Source organism: Lynx canadensis, chromosome B4 (assembly GCF_007474595.2).
Source record: "Lynx canadensis isolate LIC74 chromosome B4, mLynCan4.pri.v2, whole genome shotgun sequence".
Classification (NCBI taxonomy): Eukaryota; Metazoa; Chordata; class Mammalia; order Carnivora; family Felidae; genus Lynx; species Lynx canadensis.
In genome coordinates, this window is record NC_044309.1 from 34,544,982 (window position 1) to 34,558,171 (window position 13,190).

Genomic DNA, 13,190 nt, shown 5'->3' on the forward strand with positions numbered 1-13,190 from the left:
GCTTAATTGACAGAACCACACAGGTACCCCAGAACTTGCAGATTTTTTAAGATGAGGTACTAAAAATTGATTATAAATAGCTTAAGTTATTTTGGTAACAATGAAGCAGGAATCCCAAAGTTTGGGATAATTACAGATGTAAAAAATTTTCTGCTAAATCAGAGGCCCTACATCATTTAAAAACTATATAAAACTTACTCTCAATAAGTTTTTGTTAAAAACCAAAGTGAAATTCACATAAAATTAACAATTGTGAAGTGTATAACTCAGTGGTATTTAGTACATTCACTATGTTATGTAACCACTACCTACATTAGGTTGCAAAATATTTTTAGTACCCCAAAAGAAAACACTGAACCCATCAGCCAGCCAGTCCTTACTCCCCACTCCTGCAGCACCTGGCAACCACTGATCTGCTCTGTCTCTGTGGATTTACTTGCTCTGAATATGTCATATGATTGGAATTACACAGTATGTATCTCTTCAGTTGTGTTTTCAATGAATTAATATTTATGCTAAGCATGTAAGATACAACAGTTGAGTAACTTAAATTTATAGCATATTAAAAAAGCTTATTAGACAATTCAATAGCAAAAAAAACCCCAATCTTTTTCTTCTTAAAAAAATGAGCAGAGGGGTGCCTGGGTGGCTCAGTCAGTTGAGCACCTGACTTTGGCTCAGGTCATGATCTCACAGCTCTGTGGGTTCGAGCCCCACATCGGGCTCTGTGCTGACGGCTCAGAGCCTGGAGCCTGCTTCAGATTCTGTGTCTCCCTCTCTCTGCCCCTAACCCACTTGCATTCTGTCTCTGTCTCTCTCAAAAATAAGTAAACATTAAAAAAAATTAAAAAAAAAAATGAGCAGAGAACCTGAACATTTTTCCAAAGAAAAGACACAGAAAGCCAACAGGTACATGAAACATTCCTAATCATCAGGGAAATGAAAATCAAAACCACAATGAGATGTTATTACTTCACACCTGTTAGAATGGCTATCATTAAAAAGACAAGAAATAACAAGTGTTGGCAAGGATGCAGAGAAAAGGAAACCCTCATGCACTGTTGGTGGGAATGTAAATTGGTGTATGGCTTTGTTTCATCATGTGCTATAATTTCAGCAGTTCTTATCTGATATGAATTCTCAACAATTATTATTTTATACAAATTGCATCATACAAATCTGAAAAAAAAAAATCCATGCTATGTACCAAGAATCTGTTTTAAAACTTTTGTTCTTGGGGTGCCTGGGTGGCTCAGTTGGTTAAGTGTCTTGACTTCGGCTCAGGTCATGATCTTGCCGTTCCTGAATTTCGAGCCAGCATCAGGCACTGTGCTGACAGGTCAGAGCCTGGAGCCTGTTTTGGATTCTGTGTCTTCCTCTCTCTCTGCCCCTCCCCTGCTCACACTCCGTGTCTCTCTCTCAAAAATAAATAAACATTAAAAAAAAATTAAAAATTTTTGTTCTCATTTCCAGCAGTACACCACCCCAAGCTAAAGCAAATATTAATGAAAATACCACTGAAGGATAGGACTCACTGCCTGGAGACACTTTTAGTAATGTTTTAATTTTTAATAGTTTAAACACTAAGAGTTTAAAGAATAAGTACAACCAAAGGAACAAAAACAAAACAAAAAAACCCTGAACAGTTAACAAAATTCTTATGCTGTTTGACACTGCATTTGTTTTTCCTTTATAAGTGGTCAGTTGTATAAGTGTGGGGGGGGGGTATCTAAATTCTTTATTTTTTTTTTTATTTTTAAAATGTTTTATAGATAAGAGACCTGCTAGAATCAAGGGGGGGATTTTAATGAGAAGCTAATTACAGACACCACTTTGAAATCCTCTAAAGTATTATAAATAGAATCCGGTTGAAGCAGTGCCTAGACTCCCCTTCCGTGCTCCCCCCTCACCCAGGGCAGGTTATCAGACACCCTGGCACCCTTGCCACCTTTAGTAGCACACTTGAGACCATACCACCACAAAGAGGTCCCTAGTAAGAGTAATGTCCAGAGTGTCCTGACAAAAATAACCAATGTAGCCCTAATCTCAGAGTTTAGAAAGACTATCTCCCTTCGCTAATATTTTCCCCAGGAGTCACAATTAAAAGAGTTTTTGAGGCAAAAAGATTGGACTCCTAGGTAACCAATATAGGTCAGACATGCTGCCTAAAAGGTTTTAATGGCCTGATGTTTCTCTGCTGCTTAAACAAAAGCACAAAACTCATAACACATCTAAGGTTTTCTCTAGGACACTGGGTACCGGAACAGATATTCAGGAGCTCTACAATTCCATGGTTAGTTACAACTAAAACTAAAGAAAACAGAAAAAAAAGAATATTACAAAGAATAACTAAAAGAAGAAATTTTAGTATCTGAAGTAAGCTTTGCTTACAGCCATGAAAAACAAATTTTAGGTCTGTATTCAGATTACTATGTAATGTGAAATGTACATTAAGGCATTTAGGACTCAGTACAGGGACAATGAACAGAAAATAGGAAAGAGAACTTTCAAAGAGGTGTTAACTCTTAAGGTATTGAAGAAAGTGGAGAGGACACAACAAAACAAAAGGAGCTAGAAAACCATTTGAGAACTATGGCTGGATACCAATTACCAAAGGCCATTCCGAAACTAATGATGCTATAGGAAAGAAGAGACTGGGGAGACTGAAGTCAGTCATGACAGAACTGCCAATCATTAAAAGTTGGGCAATTTATCTACTGGCAAGAGCATGTCTATGAACTGAAAAACAGAAATAAAGGTTAAATGCAAATATATTTAAGTAAATAAAAATTTATAAATTAATTTTTTCCTTTTTTTAGGCTCAAGGTAGAATGTATTTAGTTAATGATAAGATCTCTGTAAAACAAATTATGCTGTCACCTGAATTTAAGTCATGAAAACATTACTCTGAGGCAGTAAGAAGCTCCATACTTTCTAAGGCCACTAAACTATGTGATATTCAACAAAACATAATGCTAAAAGGCATTAAAAAGTTAAAAAGTACAGAGACTGTAAGAACTGCCCAGCACAGAGTGTGGATTTGAGATTGAAATTAGCAACAAAGAAAAACCTCTGGTAAAAGAAGAGTGAGGAAATGGAGGTTTCAGAGGATTGAGGGCCGTGAGTACAAGGCACCTTCTATATAACCTTCACAGACTGGGAAGGGGGATCTAGGGAAATCACTTGCTGGGTGCTTTCATTGTGACTGTCTCTCCCTGAATTCCACTCTCCTATTGGACTTCCAGCATCAAATGTATCATCACCTGCAATCAAGTTCCTTTGGCCTCACATTCCTTTACCACCTTGACAATTTTTAAATCTCAGTAAATGTAAGTATCAATTTTGTCCCTTCCTATACGTGTGCTGCTAAAGTCATTTAACTACCCTAAACTATGGTACAAAATGAAAATGCCCAAACATAGTCGGCTTCTGGATGTGGGGAAACCCTTTTTTTAATAAATTAGTTGTTGACCTAAATATTGTGTCTTCATTAGATCTCCATTCTCACCTTCAGAGGATAGATGAACATCCAATGTGAACTCCTAACGTTTTCCTGCCCCATCAAAGTTTGTGTCTTTAACTTAGGAGAAACGGGAGAAACTCCATGGCAAGGCCCTGCTTCGTAGGCACTTCACCTTACCAGAGTCAGCTACATGCAGTCTCTTTCTCATTCATGGACATCTTTCATGTCCATGCTACATCTCAATTTAAAAAAATGAAAATTCCACAAGCTCTCCTCAACCCTGCTTCCTCTTTACTTTTTCACAATTTGTTTTCTTTCACTGTCATGTTTTTCTTTTTTTTTTTTAATTTTTTTTTTAAATGTTTTATTTATTTTTGAGACAGAGACAGAGCATGAGCAGGGGAGGGGCAGAGAAAGAGGGAGACACAGAGTCTGAAGCAGGCTCCAGGCTCTGAGCTGTCAGCACAGAGCCCGACGTGGGGCTCGAACCCACGGACTGCAAGATCATGACCTGAGCTGAAGTCGGACGCTCAACCGACTGAGCCACCCAGGCACCCCAACTGTCATATTTTTCAAAACAACAAGTACCATGATACTAATGACCCTCATGCACTAATGACCCTCACCTGCCACTCCCCGACCTCCACCATTTCCTCCATTTTATTTATTATTTTAAATGTTTATCTATTTTTGAGAGAAGAGAGAGGAGGGGCAGAGAGACAGGGAGACACAAAATCTGAAGCAGGCTCCAGGCTCTGAGCTGTCAGCACAAGCCCAACACAGGGCTCGAACTCACGAACTGTGAGATCACGACCTGAGCTGAAGTCAGACACTTAACCAACTGAGCGACCCAAGCACCCCTCATTTCCTCCATTTTAGACCTACATTTTCAGTAGCAGGGATTCCACTATTCTTTCCTGCTGGAAGTACACTGCTAATGGATTTCTTACTTTCCAGTGTTTCCTTAAAAAATCATTTATCATGGTGTGACCAGAAAGGTAGCTTCCTAAAACAAAGCTCTAATGACATAACCTCACTAACTACTGCCTGTCTATTGAAAATATAAGCTTGAGAGCCCGGAGACTCAAAAATTTCATCGTTCTGGCATTTTCTTCCACTATATATAACAACACATCTTATATGCCAGACACATCCAAATATATACTGTTCTTTTACCACATTTATATATCATCATGCCTCTGTGCTTTGTTTATATTATTCTTGTGTATTACTCTTCTGCCCCCACTATCCACCATCAAAATCTTAGTCATTCTCCAAGGTTCAGGTGAAGTATAGTTCTGCTTGCCTCAACTCCCCTTTCTTTGCCCACTACTAATTTTTTCCATTTTTGCAGTCATGAATTTCTACTACATAATATCTATTATAGTGCTTATCATTCTCACCTATATTAGATATGTATATGTTTATCATCACTGGAAATTAATTGTTAAGATCCAAAAGAGTGCAATGTCATATCTTACTTTTTAATGACTTCTTTTTCTAAAAGTGCATCTCATGTATAAGAATGCTCCATAAAAGTCTGAGATTTAGAAATTGAGGTAAAGGTAAATTAAAAAGTAGGAATAAAAGGAGTACCTGAAATAAAAATGGAACAATCCTTTTGAACACTTAAAACTCCTCTCTACTCTCACACACACTCACCTCTTGCTTGATGGATTTGACGGACAGGTGGTCAGACATCCACCTAGGCTGCAATTCTGCCTTTGTGCGCTGTGGACGCTTTCCCTATAGTTAGAAGTGAGGAAAAGAAAGGAAAAGACAGATTAGGGTGTTCTCAGCTACTGCTACTGCTGCTGCCAGGATTAGAGTGGCCTTTAAGGCACATGGGTTACGGCTTTACCTAAATAAGAGCCAAAGGTATCCTTTGGACAGTCAATAAAATGACTATTCAATTCCATAAGGTACCAAGCCAGTTTATTTTCTTAAAAGAAAAAAAGAAAAAAACTAAAAGCAAAAAACTTACAGACACCAAGTGTCTCCTCTATCAATCTTTATCACTGGCAAGAAACTCTTTTAACTATTCAGACACTAAAAAAAATATTTTGTTGCAAATTATTAAGAGAAAGCCATGTTTTACCACTTTTCACTGAAGGGAATGGCTCTGAAAGGAGGCATTACGAGCAGATGGAGGCAGAACTCCCCTAAAAGGCAGCTCAGTGGCAGCAGTGAGAAGTGAGGGTGGCTGCCTCAGCTGAGAACCAAAGTAGCAAGACAGAAGTGGGGAAAAAGACTCAGGGACCAGAAATCAGAGAGCTTGCCTGAGAAGATTAGACTTGACAAAATTTAAAAGCTTGAAAGCAATCACTATAGGACATTTCAAGAAAGGAGTTTTGAAACTTAACTAACGCTAGGTATTTACCTAAGGTCAGCATAAGTTTTGGAATTTTTGTGGAATGAGCCCCATAGCTTCGCCAATGGAACCTATATTGAGGTGGTAAGCAAAGGCTTTGCAGTTAAGATGAGTAATTTTGTGGCTTCAGTATCAGTATCAGCACTACCCAGGTTTGGTTCCAGTACCACTTAATCCAAAGTCTTGAAACTTGAAGAATCAATGAGGTAAAGGCACAAAGGGTAGAAAAAAAAGTCAGTGACAAAAAGGTGTGGTCTATACAATGCAAACATACTGCAAAGCAATTGTGGTAGATTTAAAAAGAAGCTTTAGAAAGCTTTCCTGTTAGGAGAATGACCAGGACTCAGTACAAATGTAATCTAACCGTCAAAGTGTCACGACCCTCTTTTTCACAAAAGCTACCACAGCAGTTTCCTCAAATATGCCTATGAGCAACTCCTTTACGAGCTTAAAGACCCCAAGAGGAAGAGCTCTTCAATTTTAAGTAAATGTGAAAATTTACCATGGAATTCTCTTTTGAAGGGATTGTACGAGTTTACCATGCTAGTAGCAATAGCAGCTAATATCAACTTGACTCCAAACTTTGCCAAATCAGACAAAAGTTACTAATGTGGAGAATGGTAGTCTTGATAAAGAAGATGAACTTGTTTTCCTACAACTTTACTCTTTTGTGTGAATTATCTATACTCTAAGGCAATTCATTTGTTAAAGACCTAATGTTTATAAGCTGTTTAAATATTACTGCCTGTAATATTAGTAACAAATACTTTTACTAGCTTAGATCTTTTATTTAAACCTTACCATAAAAGCTTAACTGTTATATGGTCAAAGAAAGCTTACTGATTCTTTTATTATTTCAACATTTAGAGAATTATTTATTAATCTGTTTTAACTTTCTTCACACTTGCATTTATTTTGGTAAGATTTAGTTTTCTACCAAGGTTTCTCACCAATTATCTACAACCATGAACAATGGATGGGACAAGTACCTACTGGTAGCTGTGTACTATGCCAGGTACACTGATGTGGTTTCTTTTGCTTAATTCCCATAGAAACTTCTGTGAAGTTAGAGCTTTCATTTTACTAAGAAAAAATAAAAATTTAGAGATATCAAGTAACTTATCCAAAGGGATAACTAGAAAAGGGAAGCACCATTATTCAATGAAGTTTGAAAGAAAAGCTCTTAACTCCTGCTATGCCATATTAACCCTCTGTCCACTGTCCTAGCTGTTTTGTGCTTTTACATACTGAGATGATGACCTGAGCTGAAATCAAGAGTTGGATGCTTAACCAACTGAGCTGTACCACCCAGGCGTTCCCATACTGTATTTTATATATAATGGGTGTATCTGTGAGCACCACATTATGTTCTACTGATAATATGTTTCAAATGTCACATTTGAATCACTGGCATTTTTCATTATTACAAAAAAAAAAATCTCTCTTGGCCAATATAATTAGGATGGGTAGTGGTAGGGTAACATAGTTAAAGCAAGGAATTTAAAAAAATGTATATACTTCAAGCATGTATTTTACTTAATGTATAAATGTACTGCCATTCACCAATCATATGATGCAGTAAGTACCCCATTGAGAGGGGTTTCCTATGAGTCGGTCATATAAATTAACCTCTTAAGCCATTATCTGTCCTACCAGTTTTGTTTAAGTGAAAGTGAGATGTTAAGGAGATTGGATTTGTAATCCATATGCAGAAACCTTATTATTTTAATGATTTTTGTCCTATTCAATCTTTTACTGCTTTGCTCTAATTTGAGAATTAGCTTTTTATTTTTTATTTTTAAAGTAAACTCTACACCCAACATGGGGCTTGAACTCACAGCCCCGAGATTAAGAGTCACATTCTCTCCTGATTGAGCCAGCTAGGTGCACTGCCCTGAGAGTCAACTTTTTAAATTTTTTTTTTCAACGTTTTATTTATTTTTGGGACAGAGAGAGACAGAGCATGAACGGGGGAGGGGCAGAGAGAGAGAGGGAGATACAGAATTGGAAACAGGCTCCAGGCTCTGAGCCATCAGCCCAGAGCCCGACGCGGGGCTCGAACTCCCGGACCGCGAGATCGTGACCTGGCTGAAGTCAGACGCTTAACCGACTGCGCCACCCAGGCGCCCCAAGACAGTCAACTTTTTAAAGAAATGTTTATTATTTATTTTTTGAGAGAGAGAAAGAGAGTGAGCAGGGGAGGAGCAGAGAGAGAGAGATACAGAATCTGAAGCAGGCTCCAGGCTTTGAGCTGTCAGCACAGAGCCTGATGCGGGGCTCAAACCCACAAACTGGAGATCATGACCTGAGCTGAAGTCAGACCCTTAACTGACTGAGCCACCCAAGCGCCCATAGAGAGTCAAGTTTTTAAAGCAACTCATATTCAATGATTTTTTTTAATGGAAAATTTTCAAAGAAATTTTTATGCTCATATTTTATTGACTTCATAATATTTGTGTAATTACTGTAACAAGTACAATAAACACAACACATTTGTAAAAATATTACAAATGTTGATGAACATATGTCTTAAATGCTAAATGCCAAGGCACCTGAGTGGCTAGGTCTGTTGAGCATCCGACTTTGGCTCAGGTCATGATTTCACAGTTCGTGAGTGCAAGTCCCACATCGGGCTTGCTGCTGTCAGCTCAGAGCCTGCCTCGGATCCTGTGTACCCCTCGCTCTGCCCCACCCCCATTCACTCTGTCTCTCTCGCTCTCTTTCAAAACTAAATAAACATTAAAAGAAATTGCTAAATGTCAAGTTCAGCAAAGACCGTGAAGATTGGTACATTTGTACTGCCTTGAGTAAATCATTTGATAAGCATGTCTGTTACATGAAGGACCCTTCAGAATGCTTCCAATATGCTGATTTAAGTGATAATACATATGCTTCTTATCCACCTCTCCTAACACTCCTATTTTACAATACTTTTTATCCACCTGTTATTTTGGAGAAAAATTTTTATTATCTTGGGATTTGGCTAAGGCTATAATAAATCTCAATTTATCTTGGTGAATATTGATATCTAAGCATCTTTCCATGGCGCCTGTGTGGCTGAGTTGGTTAAGCGTCCAACTCTCAGTTTTGGCTCAGGTCATGATCTCACGGTTTCGTGGGTTCGAGCTCCATGTTGGGCTCCGTGCTGACAGTGCAGAGCCTGCTTGGGATTCTCTCTCTGTCTCTTCCCCACTCGTGCTGTCTCTCTCAAAATAAATAAATAAATAAACTTAAAAAAAAAATCTTTCCTTCTAGGAACAGAGATCTTAATATATTTACATGAGATTTAAAAAGTATGTATCTACTATTACTTGAGATTTAAAAAATATGTATCTACTAACAGTTCTGTAGCTTTTTCTTTCTTATCAACCATGTACAACTCAAGTTAGTTTCACAGCAAAATTTGTTTTGTTGCTACTGTAAATGGGATTTTTCAGCAATCTTTAAATATCAGTATGCCTAATAATCACCTGAGAGCTTCTACAACTGCATATTAACAAATAACACCTCTAACAATTCTGATAGGGGTTGGGAGTGGTATACTGGCAAGAATCTGAGCTTTTAATAAGTGTGCAATGTGATTCTGATGCAGAAAGTCTAGTTACCCAGCACTATTACTAACTTCTAATTAACAGACTTCTAAGCAGATTCATCATATTCCTCCAGGCAAAATGTTTTGCCTCTGACTCTTGTTTGTATCATTATACTAGATAAAACTTCCAAGACAATGTTACCAATATTAGAACCTAGGGATTATTAGGAACAAAAGAACTATTATTCTTTTGGTGAAGGATGGCTTTTATTTGTTAGTATTAAGGACTTGACATTTATATTACTGAATGAAGAGGGTGTGTTTATATGAAGAATAGGAATCTAAGATATCTGTATCTGAATGAACAAAGGTAGCTACCCATTTCTTTCTTCATTTTTGAAATGTTTACAAGTTATCTTATTTTAAGGGTTTAGAAAAATTTACCTGTGAATACATTCAAGTGATTCTGGAATTTTTTTTGTTTTTTGTTTTTAATTTTTAAAAATGTTTATTTATTATTGAGAAACAGAGACAGAGCACAAGCAGGGGAGGGGCAGATAGAAGGGGAGACACAGAATCCAAAGCAGGCTCCAGGCTCTGAGCTGTCAGCACAGAGCCCGACGCGGGGCTCGAACTCACAAATCACGAAATCATGATCTGAGCTGAAGTCGGACGCTTAACCGACTGTGCAACCCAGGCACCCCTGATTCTGGAGTTTTTGATGGGATCCCTTTGTGATAACTCTTTTCCCCTAATTACTGAACTGCTAAGATTTTTCTCTTCATTTTTAAAATTTTTAAATTTTTGAGAGAGATAAAGACAGAGAGAGAGTAAGCAAGCAGGGAAGGGACAGAGAGAGAGAGGGAGACATAGAATCCGAAGCAGGCTCCAGGCTCTGAGCTATCAGCACAGAACCCGACATGGGGCTTGAACTCACAAACCGCAAGATCATGACTGAGTTGAAGTCGGACACTTAAGAGACTGAGCCACCCAGGTGCCCCTTAGATTTTTCTACTGCACAATTTAGATTCTCTTGTTTTTGTAATCAATACCCTATTTTACTAAGGTTTGCTAATTTATAGCACTATACGCCTTTCAAAATACCAAATCTGTTATTATTTGGCTTGTAATTTCATGTTTCTTGAGAATTATAATTCATGTTTATCTTATTTAAAAATTTTTTCTTTTCTTGCGAAGAATAACTTTTGAAATTTTTCCCATCAAAACCATCAGTTTTATGCTTGTAAGTTTTTTTTTCTTAGTTCATCTATTCAAAAAAATCATAGGTTGAACACTGCAGTAAAAAAGCAGAAATTATAAGAGCACCTGGCTGGCTCAGTTGGTAGAACGTGTGACCGCTGATCTTCGGGTCAAGGGATTGAACACAATGGATGTAGAGATTACATTCACTTATTTTTGAAAGACAGAGAGAGACAGAGCACAAGCGGGGGAAGGGCAGAGAGAGAATGAGAAACAGAATCTGAAGCAGGCTCCAGACTCTGAGCTGTCAGCACAGAGCCCGATGTAGGGCTCAAACTCATGGGCCGTGAGATCATGACCTGAGCCAAAGTCGGACGCTTAACCGACTGAGCCACCCAGGTGCCCCTAGAGATTACTTTAAAAAAAAAAAAAAAAAAAAAAAAAAGCAAAAATTACAAAAGAAGGATTAAGCAGAATAGTCATATGCTTTATTGATGATTTAATGTGTCATCATTATATATAAAGTCACGTAAAGTTATAAAACCATCTCCATATAATAGTTATTTTAAGAAAATTAGATTAAGGGTGCTTGGGTAGCTCAGTTGGTTAAGCTTCCCATTCTTGATTTTAGCTCAGGTCACGATTTCAAGATCGTGAGATTGAGCTCCGTGTTGGGCTCTGCGCCTAGTGCAAAGCTTGCTTGGGATTCAATCTCTCTCTGTCTCTCTCTCTCTCTCTCTCTCTGCTCCTCTATCACTTGCTCTCACAAGTGTTCTCTCTCTCAAAAAAAAAATAAAGTTAAAAAAAAATCAGATTATGTGTTTCAATTCCTGGAAAAATTGTCACAGTGGGTAGCAGGTCACAAACTTAAGTATAATTATAGTATATAGAATTAAGTATGGTGATGGGGAAATGGAGATTCTTTTTTTGCTCATCCATGAAAATGTAATTACTGAAGCACTCTATAAGATCTCTAATAAGAATGGTGACTTTCTACAATTTTCCTTTTAAAGCACCAACCCACTTAGAAAAGTTAGAAATATCACTAGAGTCACAACAAATTAATATATTTCTTCTGTTTTTCCCTGGAGGTGCTACAGCAATTAATTTATTCTTTTTCTTCAGATTTCAGTGGCAGGTGGTCAAAATTTTCTGACTTCTATGAACATGTGCAACAGTCAGAAGTATTAGAATTATTGCAATGAAATAAGCAAAGTCAATGACTCTTGAGCATCCACTATGGAAAAGGCTTTACATTAGGTGTTATGGGGTTTAAAACAGTGAGATATGGTGCCTAATCTAAACAAAGCTTAAACAACTCAAAACAGAATTAAGTCATGACAAAATGTGTTAAGTAGGGGCGCCTGGGTGGTTCAGTCAGTTGAGCATATGACTTCAGCTCAGGTCATGATCTCATGATTTGTGGGTTCGAGCCCTGTGTCAGGCTTTGCGCTGACAGCACAGAGCCTGCTTCGGATCCTCTGTCTCCCTCTCTCTCTCTCTCTGCCCCTTCCCCACCCCTGCTCGCTGTCTCTCAAAAATACATAAACATTAAAAGAAAAAAAACATAAGGGAGAAAATCCTAAAATTAGGAGACACGGGAGATCTTAGAGAGAGTAGTATTCAAACAGGCAGGGAAGTGGAAGGAGAAAGATGCTTGAGAAAAGACGGGGCACCTGGGTAGCTCGGTTGGGCGTCTTACTTTGGCTCAGGTCATGATCTTACAGTCCGTGGGTTCGAGCCCCACATCAGGCTCTGTGCTGACAGCTCGGATCCTGGAGTCTGCTTCAGATTCTGTGTTTCCCTCTCTCTCTGCCCCTCCCCCACTCCAGTTCTGTCTCTCTTAAAAATAAACATTTAAAAAAAAAGGCATACATGAGGGTGTATATGCATGAAAATATAGAAAGTGTGATTTATGGAACTATAATGTGAAACCGGAAAAAGCATCACACATTTGGAGCTGGCAGAGTGGCCCTGGAGCTACAAAGACAAATACCCTTCAGAACTTGCTGCTTACTGGGAGAGAGAGGATTTCTGCCCCCCCCCCCACCAAAAAAGCAGCATATATATACAGAAGTTTGCACAGGCTGATAGGAGATACACCTGGGGGCTTGGGGAACACTTTCTGAGGAATGTTATAGAAGGGAAGTTGGTTCTAAACTGTGAAAAGCCATCCTAAGTACTATGGAATGCGAGTCACTGAGGATTTTGTGGGGCTAAGGAGAATACTGGATGATCCACAGTGAAGGAGAGTGGGTGGCATGAGGTCCCTTTTTAACATTCCAGATCAAAGTGAAGGGCTTGTAGCACTTCCAGGAGACACTAGAAATGTATTCAAAACTTAATGAATCATCCTTAAATAAAGCGGCTTTATAGCTACTAAAGAAGAGGAGGAACCACCTATTTGCATACCTTTTGGGCAATCATGTTGCAGATCTCAGGCAAGAAGTCCTCGCTGAGGAGCTTATAGAGCTGCCGTTCTCGAAGAGAGGTTCTCTCCCGAAAACTCTCAGTGACCTGTCTCCATTCTTCTTCTGTTTGGCACAGGAGCCACCAGGTCCCTTGACCTGGCCCTTGGGACCCTAAAAAAGAAAGGATAGGTTCATTAGATAGATACCACTAGG

The 13,190-nt window shown here is 38.5% G+C and overlaps 1 protein-coding gene across 2 annotated transcripts in view; it reads right to left on the minus strand.

The window, feature by feature from the left end:
• The window catches only part of LOC115518369 (cat eye syndrome critical region protein 2), an 80,841-nt gene that overhangs the window by 40,771 nt on the left and 26,880 nt on the right, over positions 1 to 13,190 (minus strand). Inside the window, exons 6-7 of one of the 2 annotated variants that reach the window (XM_032593878.1) lie at positions 12,979 to 13,148; positions 5,126 to 5,209 (exon numbers count right to left, since the gene is read on the minus strand). In XM_032593878.1, the coding sequence (XP_032449769.1) occupies positions 5,126 to 5,209; positions 12,979 to 13,148 (254 nt within the window). The remainder of the gene's footprint in view (positions 1 to 5,125; positions 5,210 to 12,978; positions 13,149 to 13,190) is intronic. The other variant, XM_030321837.1, reaches the window with a different exon arrangement.